At 44.9% G+C, this 21,189-nt stretch overlaps 1 protein-coding gene across 4 annotated transcripts in view; it reads right to left on the bottom strand.

Annotated features, from left to right (window-relative positions):
- Hipk2 (homeodomain interacting protein kinase 2) overlaps positions 1-21,189 on the bottom strand; it is a 185,588-nt gene that overhangs the window by 47,056 nt on the left and 117,343 nt on the right. For all 4 annotated transcript variants that reach the window (XM_036182325.1, XM_036182326.1, XM_036182327.1 and 1 more), the window contains exons 3-5: positions 3,663-3,786; positions 3,211-3,330; positions 1,394-1,480 (exon numbers count right to left, since the gene is read on the bottom strand). In XM_036182325.1, the coding sequence (XP_036038218.1) occupies positions 1,394-1,480; positions 3,211-3,330; positions 3,663-3,786 (331 nt within the window). The remainder of the gene's footprint in view (positions 1-1,393; positions 1,481-3,210; positions 3,331-3,662; positions 3,787-21,189) is intronic.

Raw genomic sequence — 21,189 nt, 5'->3', positions numbered from 1 at the left:
TAAGATGAGGCCATATTGGATTAGGGTGGTTCTAAATCCAATAACCAGTGCTTTCATAAGAGAAGAGATCTGACACCAAGACCAGAGATGACAGAGAGATAACAGCCACGTAGAGGGTAAGGCCGGGATTAGAGTGATGTAGTTGCAAGCAAGGAATTCTGAGGTTGCTAGGAGCCATGAGAAGCCATATGGATACTAGGGGCTTGAAAAGGACTGTGGCTCTGAGCACATTGATACCACATACTTTTAGCTTTTGGCCTCCAGAACTATGAGAGAATTCATGTGTGCTGTCTTAAATCCTCCAATTCACTCTATCTTGTTACAGAGGTCGTAGGAAACTGACACACTGAACCATGGTCATCAATCCCAATACAGCAATGGGCTGGACTTCTCAGCTCAGGAGTGAATGCCTGCCTAGCATATGCAAGGCCCTGGGTTCAGGCCTTCAGCACCACAGGGGGGAAAAAAAAACGTTAGTAAGGTTAGCCACTACCTTACAAACAAGAAGCAATACAACAGGGCTATTTTTTTTCTTTTTTAATTAAATTTTTTTCATTTGTTTTACATACTAACCAGTTTTCCCTCCCTCCTCTCCTCCCATTCTCTCCCCCACCTCCTTTCTAAATCCATTCTTCCTCCATCTCCATTCAGAAAGGGGCAGGCCTCCCATGGGAGTCAACAAAGCATGGCATATCAAGTTGATGCTGGACAAAGATCCTCCCCCTGCATCAAGGTTGGATGAGGCAACACAGCATGGGGATTGGGTTCCCAAAAGCCAGCTCAAGCATCAGGGACAGGTTCTGATCCCACTGCTAGGAGCCCCACAAACAGACCAAGCTACACAACTGTCACATACATGTAGAGGGCCTAGGTTGGTCCAGAGTCCATGAGCTCCCACGAGCACAGGTCAGCTGTCTCTGTGGGTTCCCCCATCATGACCTTGACACCCCCCCTCTGGCTCATACAATCCTTGCACTCTCTCTTCAACAGGACTCCCGGAGCTCGACCCAGTGCTTGGCTGTGGATTACACATCTGCTTCCTGGAGCTATTTTTCAAGTGGTTGGTTTCATGGACCAAATGGCTTTTCACTAAGTCTGGCACACATGGTTCAAAAGCAAAGCCAAGGAGCACAGCAGGGTAGTGGGGGTTTCTACTCTGTACTGCTCTTGAATAAATCTCACTGCTGGTGGGTTTTATTTATTTATTTTTATTGTTTTTAAGACAGGGTCTCTCTACTTAGCCCTAGCTGTTTTGGAACTCACTATGTAGACTAGGCCAGCCTCAAAGTCACAGGGATTGAATGCTGGGATCACAGACATGTAGCACCAAGCCTTGCCCTGCAGGTGTTTTTTTTTTTAAGTGCTGTACTGCATACTCATCCACAGAGCTTACCTGGGCCATATCATCCAAACAGTTGAAAATGTACTTTCTTGCTTCTTTTGACTTAATTCCTGTCTCTGCTTCATGGTCATCTGGTGTCTATTGGGAAAGGCAAAAGCTGGTAAGATGGCATCTCTTCGTCATGGAATCTCAAGCATTTGAGCTCCTGCTTGGCCCCAGGGTCTTTTTTCTCACTTTGTAGAGAAGGAAACTTTGGTTCTTCTGAAAGCGTCCTTTTTCTACCCATCCACACTAGCTTTCTTCCTTCCTACTCTGATACAGCTACCAAAGATTCTAAAGAGAGTATGAGAGCCACATCCTTATCCCTCTGCAGCTTTCTACAAGCTGAAGGTAAGATTGCACTGTGCAAGACCAGAGCCCTTTTTGACATGCTTTAAACTTTTGTTTTACTTACAATCCCGTCTGCCTACAGCTCCGAAGCTGTTTCAAGGCACATTAACTTACTAAATGCTCTTCATAACATGTGATGGGCATCAGGGTGAATGCTCTTCCCTTCTACTCTATGGGAACACAAGAACACAAAGCTCTGGGGACCTACCAAAGCCCCTGGCCGACAAGAGGCAGCTGTTTCCAGAGCCCGTGCCCTACCCTGCTCTTCCAGACATCCATTACACCATTGGCTGGGAAACTACCACTGCTACTTGTCATGGGGTTTGGACTCCTCCATGGATCCAAGGTAATTAATTCTGGCTGTAGGCCAGCACACCTGAAGTAGTTCAACTACTAGGAGCAGCTGAACACAAAAAGTGAGTTTCCTGATAAAACACAGAAGTAGCCATCCCCTACCCCCACCCTGGGTTCTTCCTCTTCTACCTGAAGACTTCTTACTAGATCTGACCTTGACAACTCATTCTCATAATTATTGAATGTCAGGAACTCTATTCAGAGCTTAAGAGTCTCCTTAACTTCCAAACCCCAACTTTTTGAAAGTACTTATTATCTTTAAACTTTATTAGAATTTGGTTGGGATCCTGTCAAAAACAAACCAAACCAAACCCACTAAAACTCAACCTACTGTAAAATAAATAAATAAATAAATAAATAGATAGATAGATAGATAGATAAATAAACAAACAAACATGCAACATACTTAAGGTCTTTATTCCTTTTTCCTTCTCAGGAAAAGTGTGTTAATTTTAATTACAAGACACAGGTTAAAGTAAAAGCAAAACTATGTTTCCATTAAGGTAAAATCACCAAGAGTTGATGGTGTACAGCAGAGCACTACACAGACCTGGACGAATCAGATCTGCCCTCTTCCCAGGGGCTTGTGCCATCTGCATTGCTTAGGCTACCTGCTTTCACTGCCTGGGAAAATCCCTCCCTCTGTACCTACAAGGCCCAGCACAAACGTTCTTCCCTGCCTTGACCCCTGACCTCACTTTTTCTTGGCTCATTTGGATCACTACTGTTTCCCACATTCTTTCCTCCTAGGAGGAAGACACTCCATTTTGTAACCTTGAGCTTGGGTATTGGTCCTACCCACTCCCCAATGGACAGTGAGCTCCATAATGGTGAATATGGCTGCTTCATCTGCCTAGCACAAATTAGTCATCAAGGATCAAATCCCAGAAATTCAGCAGTCTTCCCATGGGACAGAGCCTCTCAGGCAGCAGTAGGCCAAAGGAACAGGGGTTTTCAAACATTCAGATCCAGCCACACCTTGTATTCACAACTGTATCTGACATCCCCATCTTGCTGGCCAAATGAAAGCTATCAATTTGAAAATATCAAAAGCTCATTTTTGTCTTTCCTTCTTCCTTCACTACTGGGCCACCAGTAGTGCAAGGGAGGGGTGTTTTTCCTACCTTTAGCCTCCACAAAGGATACGGAGAGTCTGTGTCACGGTTGAAAAACCTAGTTGTCTTTGTCCCTGCACTTAATAAATATTCAGCTGGCAAACCCTGTGTTTGTGAAATATACCGAATCTGCAAGAAAAGATGAGAAAGAGGTCAGGGCTTTTTCTGTCACTGTACATATGGTATACTGATGGCTCTAGTGGCTTTGAGAAAAATGGAATTACTAGTTCTAGAGGGAAAAGAAGTAGTAAAAAGAAAGGAGTAAAGAAACACACATGCACATGCACACGCGCACACGCGCGCATGCACACACAGGGTTGGGGGTAAGAGGAAGCCATAAGAGAGACAGTGAGTCAGCCCATAAGAATATAATAGGGCAGGTTCTCAGTGAAATGGTAATCCAGGGTTTTCTGGATGGAGAATGAAGTCACACAGTGGATTCCTGTGCCACCCAGATCTACCTGATCATACTCGGAAGCTCCTGGATATAACGGCCAGCCCAGGAACAGTTCAGCAATGACACAGCCGAGGGACCACATGTCAATTGCCTCACAGAATGGTAAACCAAGGATGATCTCGGGGGCCCTGGAGAGGAACAAGGGAAAGAACCATCAGTGCTCTAGCTCTCTCCTGGGGTACCATGGCTGCCTGTGGGGGTCTGCGGTCTTTGAGCGAGGTCTGCATTGCAGTGACTTCTCCAACCTTTGGCCTTATCCTCTAGTTAGAAGGATGCAGTTAGCTTGCTAGTGCAGAGTAAGGGCAGGTGGGTGGCAGTACAACAGACCTACAATAAAGCATGTCTGTGGGCGTCACCACCATCACACTCTGGCCACAGGAGCTGGTGAACTGGTAACAATCATGGTAACAGTAGGCAGTTAGTTTCTGTAGCTGAACACCTGGAAATCTTCATAAAGAATGCCTGGTTTTAAAGAAGGAATTCTGAAACAGTCTATTTCAGACATACATAAAAATAGCTGCCCCCACTTAAAATACGTCAATTAAGTCCAATATCCATTCTTCACATCTTTGTCTTAGGCATTTGTATCGCAGTTCCTCAAAGAAACACTGCTATTACTTTTATCATCAGTTTCTAACTGGTTAATCTCTATAAAAGTTCTTTAATGCTGCAAATGCAGAACCCCATGAACATGAACAGATCATCTTGAGAGTCAAGCAGAATTCCATTACAGAAAAAAAAAAAAAAAAAGAGGAGAGTGCACATGTATTTGGTAACCAAAGCCAGACCACAAAGTATACCTTCTTTTACGTTTTATTCATGTGCATGTGTGTGTATTTGTGTGAGGGAATGTCACAAATGTGGGGCAAGCAGACACTAGGTCCCTTGGAGCTGGAGTTAGAGGCAACTGTGAGTTACTCAACATGGATTCTGGGAAACACACTTGGGTTTTCTGGAAGTGCACCCACCAGCACCTCTACCTTCTAGTTTAAGCATCTGTCCTGACCAGGTAGTACTACGCTTTGGTAAGACAGGCTTGATGTTGGCCTATTTTGAAATGTGCTCAATGCACTGTGCTCATAATGAAATACATTAGTCCAATTTGCTTTCTCTACAAGGTTTCCACACCATAGAGCCATGTCAGGAGCACCGCTGTGCCACAATTGTAGAAGCCAGGAGTGGAGGCTCAGGGGTCGGTCTTCAACCTTGTCACCTTTCACCTGGCTGGCACAAGGGAAGGGAAGGGAAGGGCAGTATGAAACCACTTCTATCAGCCTCAGACCTCTCTCTTCTAGCTCAGAAAACAGCCACAGTCCCCTCTTTTTAAATTTGCTCTGACTGCTCTCATGTGTGTATAGGGAGGCCAGAGGACAACCTGGGTGTCATTCCTTAGGTGCTACCTACCTTTTTTTTTAAAGACAGGCTATCTCACTGGCCTGGAACTTTCCAAGTAGTCTAGGCTGGCAGGGAAACAAGCCCTGGGAAGCTACCTGTTTCTACCTTCCTAGTGATGGGGTTATAAGCACACACTATCATTCCTGGGTTTTGTTTGTTTTTGGAGACAGGGTTTCTCTGTGTTGCTCTGGCTGTCTTGGAACTCACTCTGTAGACCAGGCTGGCCTCGAACTCACAGAGATCCACCTACCTGTCTCCCCAGTGCTGGGATTAAAAGCACATGCCACACCACCAGGCTCATTTCTGGCTTTTATTATGAGGGTCCTGGAGATCAAACTCAGGTTACCAAGTGAACTATCTCCCCTGTGAAATAGTATTGGAAAACAAAATCCCAAGTGTTTTTCTGCAAAGTTTTGATTTTTCAGATGTATGTGTGCTTCTGTGGTGCTACCATGGTTGTTCTGGGCAGCAAGGGAGAGTGCTACAGTTTGGATGTTGAAGGCTTTCCCAGAGGCCCATGTATTTAGTTAGGGATTGGTCTCCAGTGTGGCACCATTGGAAGGAGGTGAAACTTCTAAGAGGTGGAACCTAGCAGGAAGTACTTAGTTCACTGGGGATGTGTCCTTATAAGAGACTATGGATCACTTGCCCCTGCTCTTTTTCCCATGTGGTATGAAAGATTTGCTTTGCCATGTACTCCTGTCTGTGTGCTGCCTCAGTCAATCCTATACTGGAACTTTCCAAAGAAGTCATTTCTAAGTCAACTAACTGTCTTAGGCATTTCACAAGGGCGAGGGAGAGTTGACTAGCACAGAGGAATACCACAGCTAGAGTAGAGAGAACATTGTCTTAGTGCCATCTAACAGGTATTCCTGTCCGTGTTCCTTCACTGCTAGAAGCAGCTGCCAGTCCCCCACCCCTACAGCATTCGTCTCCTTTAGTGAAGTTGCTGACTGTGTGTGTGTGTGGATGCCTGGGACTGTTCCATGATGTATGCCCACCTCACTCTTACGTCATGAGTCTTGAGCCCACCACTTGCCTAGGTTACCTGTTTCCTGGGGCCCCTAGTCCAGGACTCCCAAATCTGTTTCTCATGATGTGTAACTAATGAGATGGCTGGCAGATGCCTTTGGAGATAGTCTGTTCATTTAAGAAAAAACTACATCCCTTAGAAAGGGGATGCCTGAAAAGAATATTGGAGAGAAAAATGAGTGTTACAGCTGCCTTTCCTCCTGCCACTGTTTTGGAGTCAGATGTGCTCCTGCCTCTGCACACACGTAGGCTCAGGTCTGTCTATGGGAGTTCTTGCTCAGGCTTTCCTCAGCAGCCTGCCAGTTATAGTCCTGATGTTTGGATGCATCCCATTCCAGTCCCCAGCCCTGTGTTAGGAACAGGTATATCTAGTTCCCTCCAGTTGTCTTCCCTGCATTTGACAGTGGGCCATTCCTGTCAGGTTAACTGACTGGTTCTTGTGGCCTCCATGCTGGCAGCTTCCAACCTCTCGACACCTCTCAATCAGGCTTCTGTTCCCTAGTGCTGTGAATGATATAAACATCTGAACATGCTATGCAGACACTTTGCTAGTATTCTTTGGCAAGAAACACCAGATATAGATTTCTGCAACTGCCTTTATGAACAGGGTCTGTGAATGTTGTTCTTTATCAGTCTACCAGAAGAGGAAAGCCATTTGTAGTACTATGGTTGTACATACAATAGCCAGGAAGGAAGGAGAGGGTAGGTGGGACAAGGAGGAGAAGAATTCTGGGAGGCGGAAGACTGAGGCAGACAGACGCTGCCAGTCGCCACCATGACAAGCGAGATGTAAGGTATAAGCCACGTGGCAACTTATAGACTAATAGAAATGGGTTGATTTAAGATATAAGAACAGTTAGCAAAAAGCCTGCCATGGCCATACAGTTTATAAGTAATATAAGTCTCTGTGTGTTTAGTTGGTTGGGTCTGAGCAGCGGCAGGACTGGTGGGTGAGAGAGATTTGTCCTGACCATGGGCCAGGCAGGACCAGGAAAACTAGCTACAGCAGTGCCTACTTTGGGAAAACAAAATAGAATGCAAGGACAAAGTAACCAAATGTAAGCAAACCTCAAATACACACCTCTCCTTAATCCTTCTCTCTATGTTACCTAGAGTATCTGCTTCCTCTATCCCCCATTTCTCATAAGAATGGCCCCCTAAAGTTCCTGTCTCTTCACTGCATACAGACTTCATAACTTTTTCTAGTGGGGTCCTACACTCATGAGCCATACTAGCAAGATCAGATATGTCCTACTCATTCATTGGTCAGCATCTCAGCTCTACAATTTGAGAGCTGCCTTTCTTCTATACAACTGCCCATTGCTTCTGCTTTGCAATAGCTATTCCTAGCTTTCTAGGTGCCACTTGCCCATATCCAAATTTCTTGCCTATTTATTCCCTTTGCTAGAACATCCTCCTCCTTCATCCAATTGCTCCATGTCTCTTGTTCTTTTCCTTTTATTCATTCCCTAAGTGATTATCATGGTTTTGTGTTTGCCCTAAATGATATGCTGGGCTGCGGATATAGCTCAGGGGTAGTGTACTAGTCTAGCATGCACAAGTTTCTGAGCTCACTCTCCAGTATTACAAAAAGGTATATTGAAATCTTAATTATTTAGAAATAGGGTTGTTGTAAGTATAATTAGTTAAGACAAAGCTGTACCACAGAAGGTGGGGTCCTAATTCATTATGACAGAAGTCCTTATTAGAACAGGGAAATTTGGGCACAGACACTGACAGGATAGTGTGGAGACAGAGGTGGGACTGCATTCATTGCCACAAGCCAAGGAGCCTTGAAACATGAAAAAGAGGAGCTACTTTTCCCAAAGTAGGAGCGGCTAAGGTATGGTGTGTGTGTGTGTGTGTGTGTGTGTGTGTGTGTGTGTGTGTGTGAAGATGCTTTTTTGTATCTACAGCCACAAAAAGCCAGAGAAGGCAGGGAAAGACCCTCTCCTCAATCTCCATGGCCCGGCTAACATCCTGACTTTGGTCTTCTGAGTAGTTGCTGTTTCAAGTCATGCATGTTGTGGTCCTTGTTTGCAGCTGTTTCGGAGACTGACAGAGCAATCCTGCTAGCCCTCACAGGTTTCAATTCTACATCTAAATCTCAGTCTGAGTTTGGATCAGTCTTTTCAGCTCCAGGCTCACATCTGAGAGCCTGGAACCTCCTATGCTATATCTCACAGTCATGTCAAAATGCACAGTTGAAAGGGAACTCTTCTTTGTCCTTCCTCTGTCTTCCTCATTCTCTAAATGGATCCAACATCCTCACCCCCACCCAGCTACTTTGCAAGAGATCCAGGACTGCTCTCTGATTCTCCCTTCCCTTTTTACCTCCGCCACCCAATCCATCCAGTCTACCTCAAATCAGTTCCTATTCCTCGTCCCCCTTGGCATCGCTCTGGCCCCAGCCACTGCTTCACTTGGAGCTCCCTCCAATAGTTAAGTGTTTCAAGCCCTCAGAGGCTCTTGCAGCACTCAGAATATATGAATCTCTGCCATGGTCCAGGGACCTCCCCCTTCCCCAATTAAGGACCCGGTCTGCCTTTCCACTGTCACTTCGAATCACTCTTCTAGTTCAAAAGGCTCTGGCAGCAGTTTCCTTTCAGCTTCCAGAACACTAAGCACCTTGTGAGGCTGCAGCCCAGGTAATGTAGCTGCTTCTGCTTCTGTGTTTGCCCATAGCTCTCAAACAGCTAGCTGCCTCCTCATCCTTCACATCTCTGCTTAATTGTCACCACCATAGACAGACCTCCCCTGACACCAGTTAGTCTCCATCTCCAGTGCCATAAATGTCACTTTATAGCACTTTCCCCAATAACCTTCGTACTGTCTCTCCCTCTACCAAGCCCACGAGGGTAGCACAGTGCCTGGCATTTAGTAGCCACTCAATCAATACAGATGTGTTGATTGAATAAACCTTGATTAAATATAAGAAAGTATGAAAACATGAGTCAGGCTGGGAATGCTGAGGCAGTGCAGACAAAGGAGGGTGAAGGGTGAGTCTTCACAAGGACTAAGCCTGGGCACTGGGGCAGGAAGGACTCAGCCAGGGGTGAACAGGCACTGAGGCCCAAAGGGGCATGTGCAATACCAGCCCATGCTCAGCTGCACAGGCACCTGAGCAAGAAAGACAGGAGAAGAGTCTGTGCGTCTGTCTGCAGATGGCTAACGACAGAATTACAGCAAGAAAGGTGGAAGTGTGGAGACGTGAAAGTGGTACCAAAGTCTTGTAGGGCTAGGAATTCAGAGATTTAGTACAAGCCTCTTCCCCCGACCTGCCTTGGAGGGGAGATAGCTGTCCCTACAGAGGAGGTCACTGGACTGTACCATGAAGCTGCACCCTGCTCAGCACCCATTCCACTAGCTAAAACAAGTGTTCCTCAGGCCATGGCTCTGTTGCAGTCGCTAACTAATGTCTTGCTGTTGTTTCAATCTTGCCTCTCACATCTCAGAGAACAAGTTCCACACATAAAACCTATGTCTGACCTATCTTTACCCCTTCCCACCCCTTCCAACCTTCCTTACTCAGATATCTGCTGCTCACTTTCAACTGATGACTACACAAGCAGATCACAATGTAAACATGAATGGCACACTGGTCCAGTAGATACTAGCTAACTGAGCATCCTAAAGAAATCTCTCTGTGATTATTTGGGACACCAGAAATCCTTTAAACATGCATGTAATATAAAAAAAAAAAAATTGCACCTATGAGATAGAAAACCATTTCTTACGTCCCAACAAGACACTAAAAGTCCTATATAGAGAGGAGTGTCTCATTGTCTAGCTCATGATAGCTCTGGATGGCCTGAAACTCACTATGCATATCAGGCTGGCACTGAGCTCACAGAGATTCATTCACCTGCCTCTACCTCTTGATTGCTAAGATTAAAAGCGTGTAGCTGGGCAGCAGTGGCGCATGCCTTTAATCCCAGCACTCGGGAAGCAGAGCCAGGCGGATCTCTGTGAGTTTGAGGCCAGCCTGGTCTACAGAGTGAGATCCAGGATAGGCACCAAAACTACATGGAGAAACCCTATCTTGAAAAACAAAACAAAACAAAGTGTGTACCACATGCCTGACTAAGTTCTAGTTTCCAATAAAAGAATAAATTCTGCTATTTTTGACCCATTGACATATTTGCCCATCTGTCCCCTTTTTACATCTATAAGGACAAGGTCCTGTGTCTCAATTATTTTAGATTCCAAGCTAGATACATTGAGGCTGCTCTTTCAACAGCTGTTTGAATTCTCAGGAAAGAAAGATACTTCTAAGGCCAGTGAATGGCTCAGCAGGTAAAGGTATTTGCCATACAAGCCTACAGCAATCTGAATATGACCCCTGGAATCTGCGTAAAGGTGGAAGGAGAGAATTGACACAAAATTGTCCTCTGATCTCCACATGCATGGTATGGTGTGTATATGTCCACACAGCAGATTAATAATAGTAATAAAATTTATTTGGAAAAAAAGCCATTTCTCTCTTTGGATGCCAGCAATTCTTGGGAGTATGAGTACACTCTGCTGTGATTCTGCAGATACCTTGTTTCTATGCTGCTAAACTACTCTGAGGTTCTGGAGGCGCATGAGTCAATTCTAAAGTTCTTTTCCTTCTATTCAGTTTCTCTGACACATGCTCAATGGTTGCCAGAGCGTCTGTCCACTCTTTGATGAAGCACTCTGACCAGATATCATCTGAGATCGGGCTTTGGCTTCAGCTGCACTCCCTCCTTCCTTTATTCAAACATTCAGCCGCGAGCACTATTATTCAGTGTTACTATGTGCCAGGCACTATGCTGGGGGCTGAAGAACACACAATAAACCAAATTCTGTGGCTCCTTTAGAGGTCACTAGCCAGTCAGACGCAGCCTCATGCAGGCAGCACAGCCCTACCACATGAAATATGTACACAGGATATGAAGAAGGGAAAATGGAGAGGAAGAGACAGAACTGGGGGCTTCCCACAGAGGTCTGAGCTGAGTCTTGATACATGGCAAGTCAGGGGCAGCCTCCAGACACAAGGCAGTGAGTAGTTCTCCATCCCTCCAACACACACACACACACACACACACACACACACACACACACACACACACACACTGCTGTATTGCCAGTGCCTGGGGCATGGTAGGTACTTAATATACATTTCTAAAGGAATGGTTGTGCCAACCACAGCTCCCCAGCAGTTCCCCCTCAAGGCTGGCAACATCACCTTGGCAACTACTATGACAAGAGACACACTGCTCTGGCTTTCCCAGGTTTGGGAGGTTTGTGGTCACATTCCATGGAGGTTGTTTCTGTTCGCAGGTTAGTGCCAATGCAGGAAGGACCCTGGGCACATGGATCTCTGTTCTGTGGATCATTCATGTGACATGGCTGCTTCACACTTTCACTGCCATGGTACCACCTCATGCAACCATTTTAAAGAATATCACTACTATTTTGGGACATCAAAAATACTTTAAACATATACATGAACTGTCAGACAAAACTGTACCCAAGAAAGAGAGTGACTGTTCCTTTTCAACATGACCATCACAGGACACTGAACATTCCATTTTTCTATGGGAGGTTAAAAAAAAACCCACAAAAACAAAACAAAACAACAACAAAAACCCACAACCGTCACTTTCAACACATCAATTATTAAAGTTTTGATATTTAGCTCCACTACTCTCTTGACTGCACATAAGAGATAAGTTATTCCTAGATCAGTCCAGATCATGTGACCTGCAGAGGCTAGCCGTGAGGACTGCAGACAGGAGCCAGTGCCCATGGGTCCAATCCTAGAGATATTAGGCACTGGCTCTATACTTCGTTCCAGAATGGGGTTCTAGAAAGAAGATTAAATAGAGCATGGCAGGAAGTTCCTCACAGAAGGTCTAGGGCAAGGCATGGCAATCAATACTAAAACACTAAATAACTCACTATTATCTGACTTAATTTATATGGCAGCAATCAAACAAAATGAACACCCCTTCTCTGTTTTCATTTTTTGGTGCTCTGAATCCAACCTAGGGCCTTGCTCACACTAGGAATGTGTTCAATACTGTTACTTCCCTTGATCCTTTCCCTCATCTCAAAGATGCCTTTTCTTCTTATACACTGGCACCCACAGCCACAGACCTCTCACCTCACTTTAGAAGCAAAACTTCCTACCTATAACCCAGATCCATTTATTTGGCCCAACACAGATGGCAGCAGCATGCATGGAACTACACGGCCAGGACTGAAAACACAGCCCCTGCCCTGTGCTGTGGGTAGGCCTCCTATCGAGATGGTAGTTGTGATGCCAGAGTGATACCTGGGAACAAAGCCCAGGGAAGAGGTCCGAGGATCTAGGTGGAGAGCTGATCCGGGGTGTGCTCACTACATTCAGTGCAGCAGAGGTCTTAATGCAGGAGCTAGGCACACACTCTGCTCACTCCAGCAGCCTTGGCCAACCACTGGCTGTTTTCCTGGCAGCCTTGCCTGTAAACCAAGGACTGTTTTCCTTGGTCTTACTCTTGTCCACAGGGCTCTGACAAAACAAGGTTCACGTGCATTCCTGATATGGGTGATCAGTCTGCAGCTCATTTGGAGAGTCTGGGGAGAGCTGAACATATCTGGGAAAATGCTATTCAATTTCTCCTAGTTTTATTTCACCCTCTATAAAATGTGATTATTAATCTCACTTTTTCTCTTGTCTGTATAGTAGCTTATGGAGATAAATTATGGCCAGTAGAATTATAAAGCAGTTTGAACTACTTGGAAGCAAAAAACTGTATTAGTCCCTGGTATTTTATAATCACTGGTATTATAAGGTGTACTCAAATTGAACTGCAGTGAAGAAGTCTGTTCCCACAAATATATGTAGATTGAAAATAACCTCAGTATGGCTGGGGCAGAAGCAATCAAAATGTAAAATTGTATTTCAGACGGGTTGTTAAATCTTATGTTGCTACTGCAAAACTAAGGATACTTGGCAATGCCCTCATGGGTTCTGAGCCACTGCTGAGACTGGTGACCTGGAGTGGAGGCACGGAACTACATCAAAGCAATATAGGGCCCAAGAAACAGCAGCAGAACCTGAAGGGTAGAGAGGAGAAATCGAGTTGGGAGGAACTAGAGCCAGAAACATGAGAGATCAGTAGAAAACAGTCTACACAGTAAGGGCCAGAGAACACCTTAGGTTACCACCTAGAAAGAATAGTCTTGGTTTACAGGCAAGACTACCAGGAAAACAGTCCTGCATCTGCAGAAATGAGTTCAGACTGTGTCTGGGAGGAGTCATGAGGTGGCACACGACTGGAGATTTAAACAGTGATGCAGGCCTAGATAGTCCCAGGTCAACCAGGGATTTGGTTCTGAAAAAGATACAGCTTCTTCAGCAAACTAGGTAGGAGAGGAACTGATCTGTCTTTGATTCGGGGGCTGGGGAATGGGCAGAAGTAAAGAGGGACCCATGGATGAGATTCTTAAGATGAAAACACTGGAAGAAATTGACCCAGGGCTCTCTGTTATGTGAACTTATAAGGAGCCATGCCTGGAACCCAGCTCAGTTGCTGGAGACCTTGAGGTTTTTTTTTTTGTTTGTTTTTGTTTTTGTTTTTGTCACACTCCCCAGCTCTAATGAGCTGAAGAGACATCGCAGATGAGATCTGCTGCAGGAGTGGGCTCTGAGTCTAGAAAAAAAGCTAGTGAAAAAGCTTGATACAACAGACACAGAACCCATGGCAGAGGTGTTCAAGTTTGACATGGGGCTAGTGCTCATAAAACTGCTGATGAGGATTACTTCACGGCCCTCAGTGACGACTGTCTTTGGCTATCTTCAATAGAAATGCGTAAGACGTTGAAACATAGTCTTGTGTCCATATGGGAAGGTGACATAATCACAGTTTGGTCTATATGTTGACGTCAGTCTCATGCCACACTTGGATAGTCTCTCAAAGGAAGCTGGCTTTCTTGATCCCACCAGCCATTTCCAGCACACTGTTAGGACCAAAGGGGTAGCTGTTTTTATTTGTATAGGCAGTGTTATCTCTGAATGAGATTTTCCCCTGTGTGCACTAACACACAAGTATTTCCCATGCTAATCCTTGATTCCTAGGGCTACTCCACCTCTGCTAAGGACACCATCAAAGTCAAACTAGTTCTGTGCTTACATGTGGAAGAAAAAGCTGGCTCTGGAACACAAACTGAATACAACACTAAGGCCTCTAATAATATTGGTGCCCTGAAGCCAGCTCTCAGATATCCAAGGTACATTCTGACACTAGCCTTCCAGTGTGCTAGTATGTGTTAAGGTAGATAAAACAAAGCAAATATACAGCCAGAGACATGTATTCACCTAAATAACGCTAATTTGGTTTGACAACATCTAAAAGCCAAGGAAGAAGGGAAAGAGGTAAAAAAAGAAACAATAAATAGAAACCCTACTATGAGTGCATATCTCACTGAGGAATGTTCCTAGGAAGAACAGCTTAGATCCTTTCTAGGAAAAGTCACAATGGTTCATCTCTAAAACACTCAGCAGCCCTGAAATTCCTAGAATCCTCACCTTCCTGGTGGTGCTGTACCTAGCATTGCCTGTTTCTAGCCTGGGTGGCCTAAATTTTCCAGTCTTGTCTCTGGTGTTTTACAAGGAAGTCCAAAGTTGCTGCAGAGAGCCTGTCCAGGACTACAGTGCAACCAGGTCAGGCTTTATGTCAGTGCCTTTTGCCAAAGTATATGCTCAACAAATGTCAGCCCAGGAACTGAATTATGAGATCTGCTGGTATCCACATAGTGATTTGTTTTACACCTATAAAATTCCAGGTGCTTGTACTAGTTAAAAACACTTATTTCACTTTTGTTGAGAAGACAGACACAAAGAAATATACAACAAGGGCTAGGAAGGTGGCTCAGTACATCAAGTGCTCGCTCTATAAGCAAGAAGACCTGAGTCTGATCTCTATCACCTGCATGAAAACCCAGAAGTGCTAACCCATGTTTGTAATCCCAGTGCTGGAGAGTGGAGAGAGGATCCCTGAGGTTTTCTAATTAACCAGAGAGTTCTAGCTTAACCAGAAAATTCCAAGCCAGCAAGAGATCCTGTCTCAAAAACAATGCGGATGACTCCTGAGGAATGATACCTGAGGTTAACTTCTGGCCTCCACAGGGTCATACAAAAAGAGAAGGAGGGAAGAGAGAGAAAGAGAATGAGAGAATGAGTGAATGTGGGTGTGTTCACTGTGTACACACACACACACACACACACACACACACACACACACACAAACAGTAATGATTAGAAAGCAAAGACAACTACATCAAAGAACATCCCAGAATGTCAAAATCCCTCCTTGCCTTTAACACACTGTCCCTTCTCTTCAAAGGGGCTTTGAAACCTGCGTCTTTATGCCACAGACACACAAGAGATGGGTGTGGGTCACACTGGTGAAGTGGACCCCCAGCCCCAGGAAACTCCAGACAAGATGTGTATGAAGAAATGGAAAAACAGAGCTAAGCAGGCAGAGCCGTGGACATTCGGTGACAGCTCCTCACAGTTCCTTCTGTTGAGTTTTTCTTCTGCTTTGTTAAGTCTGTTGACTAAAGCCAAGGGTGAAAATTGTGCAGTTATGGCTTCTAAGGTGAAACCTGCTGATACTGGGAAGGGCCAACTCAAACATCTCTGTCCCCTGCTGTCACCTGCCACACCTTTCTGAAGGTGACTCATCTTTCCTCTACCCTGGGAGGAAATTCAGAATTTCAATTCCTGTGGATCAGCTGCACATACAGCATCTTCCCTATATTGGCCTGGTGATACATATCAAAGCCACCAACAGAGTGAAAATGGGATGTCATACCATGGAAGGGATAGCTTCTTCCATGTGAACCTAGTACTCAAGGGCTCACTTTCCACCCCAGGTAAAAAGCATACCCAAGCAGTGATATTACCTCTGTGGCACTTTACTGATTTAAATGTCACAGTCTCATGGCTTGAACATTCTGAGTACTCAGTAAATGTTTGTTGGGTAAATAAACATGAGCAGAGAGTGTCAGTGCTTTCCTAGCCGAAGTGCTCTGTGCCTAGACTGGAGAGGCCTCTGCTTCTCTAACCCATAGATGACGACAAGGCTCATTTCCTCACTTCCCTCATCTGCTCCTGTGCTTGGAGGGTTAAATGGCAAGCCACAATTTATTGCTGCTGATTAGGGATTAAAGAGAGGACTCTGACAATAGAAAAGGCTTTTCTTCTTTGAAATGGAGGTACATTTGGTGTCACTGACTGGGACAAGACCAATTCAGAGAACAGAAGCCAGAAACCTGAGCTATGAAAAACACCCCACAGAGCACGATGGCAATCCACTGCAGTTGTAGGGAAAGCATCAGAGGTTTCTTTCTGTTCACTGTATCTCAAGTAGAGGATTACTAAGAACCAAGGGCCAAAGCGTGCTAACATCCTGCAGAGCAAGTTCTCAGCATAAACTAGGAGCTAGCTGATGAGGTATGCTGACCCAGTAAGTACAGGATGTGACTCTCTCCAAGCTAGCAGGCATTCACGGGCCTAGATGAACCACAGGGATGAGGCCAGCTCTCTAGGGAAAATGCACATGATCTTATTTAAGGAGTAACTTCCAATACTCAAGTGCTAGGGGGATGGGGAGACAAACAAAACTAAACCCAAATTTGCTTTCTTATGTCTTGGTCCCACAAGAAACACTCAGCTGTGTCTTTAAATCCACCACTAGGAGGTGCAGAAGTACAGCAGGTAGGCAATTGGAATGTCATTTGAACCATCAATTCCTACAGGGATGGATGGCATTTCTATCCCCTGGTGACAGCCACTGAATCCTGGGACACCCACAGCAAACTAAGCAGAACACAGAAGATCTTTCTGTTGGTGCAAGATGCTAAGCTATTCCCCCAGGTGGCAATACCACTGCCCCATGTTCCCATAAGCTACTGATTTTATTATAACAATGAGGCTCTTTTGTAATCCAAGAGCTGGAACTGCAGGCCTTTGGAATGGAGCAAACTTAAGCAAGAGATTAGAATGCTCATTTTGTTCCCATGAATACCAAATGCTGCTCTAGCAGAGTGAGCTAATGGTGGGCACTGGAGCTGGGGATGACAAGTGGAGAGGAGGGACTTACACAGAAAGACAGCATGGAGGGCTGAGAGGTAGTGCTCTCCAAGAAACATTCCCATTTCCTGTCACTGCCTCCATTGCCTCCAGCACAGTTCTGTGTCTTTGGAAGACACTTTTTCCGTCTCAACAAGGCTTTCCACTTAGACTTTGTCTCCTCCCAAACTCTCCCCTCACCAAGGGGAGGTGCTCTGTCTATATTCTCACTTACATTAGAATTGTATCCCACCTTCACTGATAACCTGTCTTTTCTTTAAATGAGAAAAATCTAGTCAATCTTGCCTCTAGACTAGAGGCATCCTGGGGCCACAAGCTCCTCTTCCTGGTGTCATTGTGGTTCCCAGCAGAGCCTGATGGCAGCAAGTGAGAGGTGTGAACTGTTTGACTTTGTTCACACCAATGGCGGTGATGCTTCAGTTAAGTACCTTTTCTCTTACCATAAAAATATAGTGAATGCTCTACACACTAACGTGACTAAGTGAAGAAGGAGTCAAACAGCAACTTCTGATTATTTCTAAGAAAAGAAGGGGGAGGGAGTGAGCAAACTCTCTGAACTCTTACTTGATAATGGGGGAAACCAAAGCAAACAAAGAAGAAACACCTACTTTTAGTAGACGTTTGACATAGGGAGTTTGTACACCTGAAAACATATGTATAAACTGATGTGGTGGTAGTGGAAAAAACATGCATGAGCACGTGTATGCACCATACACACACACACACACACACACACACACACACACACACACACACGCACACACACACGCACCTGGAGATGAAGAACAGTAACAGAGAAAGGGAATGAGACTAGATAGGAGGTTTTTTTAAAAAAGCATCTACTTTCCCAGGCAATTAAATAGATGTTTGAAATGATGGCCACAATCCTAGAATGAAGGCCTATGTGTCCTTGCTAGCAAAGAATAAGAGCTTGTAATAATAGCATCTGTGCTAGCAAGTGGTGGTCTAGCACACACGCCTTCTGAGAACAGGGGGGTGTCTGCATTCATGTACTCAGGCCTGACCTGGACTCCCAGGAGAGCAGAAACTCCTTAGGGAGGCAGAATCCATACTGGTTTCTTAAGGAAGTGCTGATGGTGAGTGACGTTCTGTGCAAGTACAGCAGGTACTCAGCACCATCTGACAAATGGCTAACCAAACTCAGAGGCTCCAGTGGGAAGGCTTTAACCTAGAACTAACAAGTTCTTTTTCATTAGGCCTTAAAAATTGACTTTAAAAAGAAAGAAAATTATCAAAACCCCCAAAGATTCAATTGAGAGTCAAATCTGAAGCTAAGTGAAACCTTGCCTTGTTAGAAATCCTGGCTTGGATAAAAATCCCACAGAAGTCTTCTTGGTTGATTAATCTAACTGCTCTTAACAAACACATGCATAAAGAAGCCCTGGTATATATACACAATGGATGTTTACTCAGCTATAAAGAATGAAATTATGTTATTTTAGGAAAATGGATGAAACTGGATTATCATCATGTCAAGCAAGAGAAACTCAACTCAGGACAAAAGCTGTTATGAGGCACTTAGGTCCATTAAGCAGCTGCCTCAGTTTCCCTGTACTCTGAAGAAATTAGGAAACAGAAAATGGGTTCATTTACACTTTGGTCTAATGTGTGTGGGTCTGGGTCTGGGTCCAACGTCCTCCCTACCATGCCTGTAGCCACCTTACAATTTTTACAAAGCCATAAGCCAAAGGCTACAACATATGCAAATTCAGCTGTATAACAAATTGACAAGCCCTTTCCTGGGGGGAAAGAGGGACTGGGCTCCAGATAGCCTCCACATAAAATACTCTCAGAGAGTATTTTATTCAAGTACAGATTGAGGAAAATGGGGTCTTCAATATCACTCATTTTTTTAAAAAGATAGAGTCTCGGGTTGTGTGGGCCCGTTTTAGGGCTACAGAATTTTCTATTCGTGGGGCCATTCCTATTGTAGGTAAAAAAGGTTTTGTGTAGTGGACTTTGGAGCCTTTAGTATCTTTTCTTTGGAGGGCAGCTCCAAGTTACAACTCCATTATGCCTATTAAACATACCAATTTTGCAAGTTAAAAAGGGTGGTACACTGATTTAAAAAAAAAAAAAAAGGAGGGGCATAAGAGTCCCTCTTTAGAATACCCTTGCTTCAGGGCTCCAGTGTAGGATATATGGGTATAGTATCATGTTTTATCTCACGAAGAATCTAGGCAAATAACAATAACAACAATAACTAAACAACAAAAACTATAAGAATAGAAAAAGTGCTGGGCGGTGGTGGCGCGCCTTTAATCCCAGCACTCAGGAGGCAGAGCCAGGCAGATCTCTGTGAGTTCGAGGCCAGCCTGGTCTTCAAAATGAGTTCCAGGAAAGGCGCAAAGCTACACAGAGAAACCCTGTCTCAGGAAACCAAACCAAACCACCACCACAACAAAAAGAATAGAAAAAGTAAAAAGGGAGGACTATGTGGGAAGAGGAAGGGGTCAGCCAGAGCAGGGAAGGATAGGACAGAGGTAATCAAAACTGGGGGTGACTGTGGTCAAAATATGTTAGATACTCCTTTGAAAAAGTGTTAATGGAGCAGGGCATGTTGGTGTACACCTATAATCCCAGCCCTTGAGACAGAGGCAAAAGCAGAAGCAGGAGGATCTCATAGCCAGTTCCAGGCCAGTCTGAACTACACAATGAGACCTTGTTTTAACCTGCATTCTCTCCCCTGCCCGAAAGGGAATATCATAATTATTTTGTATAACTAATATATGCTAATAAAGAACGAATAGTGAGGAGGTCTCTTCCATTTTTCCCTCTTCTGGGCTTCCATGACCAGATCGACAGACTGCCTGTGAGTGTAAATCACTAGAGAATCAGCTAAGGTCAGGACAGAGATGGCAATGAGGCTTTGTGCAGTGGACTTTGGAGCAGAGCCCCCAAACTGGTCATTATCTTCCAGGCCTGTCTCTGATGTAAATCCCATCACTCCTGCTCACACCTTCCCATCTACCAAACGATTCTATTGTTTGGTTGCAGGTTCGGATCTGCCCTCCCTCCTCCTGGGTTCGGCACCATCACGGAAGCCGTTCCCTGATTGCTCCATTCGGCAGGTAATATGGGACAGAGGGAGTGGATGCTACTGGGAGTTTTCCTTTCCCTGTAAGCATTGTGTTCAATATGGACAGATACTTGTGTAGCCTCCGTATTCTGCACTAACCCCAGGGCGGAATCATTAGTGATTAGGTTTTTGTACAGAAACAGCAAAGCACAGGAAAGAAAGTAAACTCCCAGTGGAAGATCAAATATGCTAAGGGTGGGCATCTTACGGTACTATTCAAAAACAATATGGGAAATGGCAGAACTCTATTTCCTCTGTTCCTCTAAAGGGAAGTTCAGGAAAAGGTCAGAAGGAGAACAATGCAGGCCATCTATCATACAGCCTGTCCTCTAGAAAGGTTCCATACACACTGCAGCCTCATTTCTCAAGTCTATAATTACCCCCACCACCACCACAGATTGCATGCCATCATGGCCTTATGAATTATACATTTCATTTCCATTTACTAACACTGGGACTTGGTGGCCACTGCCAGGGTGGGCGGCTTCAGGGATGGCCCATAAAATGTTCCCTCAGGTATACATACAAATGTTACAGGGCCCATACAATGTAGCTAGTGCTGACCTTCAATTCTCAGCCTTTGGTTTTGTTTATTGAACAAATGAGAACTGGCTACCAGTTGAGGGTTTCCCCAGGGGGAAATTATATCGGGGCACCTTTCCTTCCCCTTAGCATTTTTATTCGAGCTAAATCTTGTTTAAATGAATATAAGGTGGTCTTGAAAGGCTATAGCAGTAGGGGCCTGAAGTGTATGTGTGAGAGCATCAGCAACAGCCTTGTCTTCTCTTTGAGTTAGTGTATGTACAGCAAGGCAGTACCAGAAGTGGATGCCGTGTCAGAAACCGGGGGAGCCCCTCTCCTTCAATTAACTGACATGAGATGGCAGTGCGGCTTTGG

The sequence above is a fragment of the Onychomys torridus genome, chromosome 3, assembly GCF_903995425.1.
Source record: "Onychomys torridus chromosome 3, mOncTor1.1, whole genome shotgun sequence".
Classification (NCBI taxonomy): domain Eukaryota; kingdom Metazoa; phylum Chordata; class Mammalia; order Rodentia; family Cricetidae; genus Onychomys; species Onychomys torridus.
This window is presented reverse-complemented; position numbering and strand designations above follow the sequence as displayed.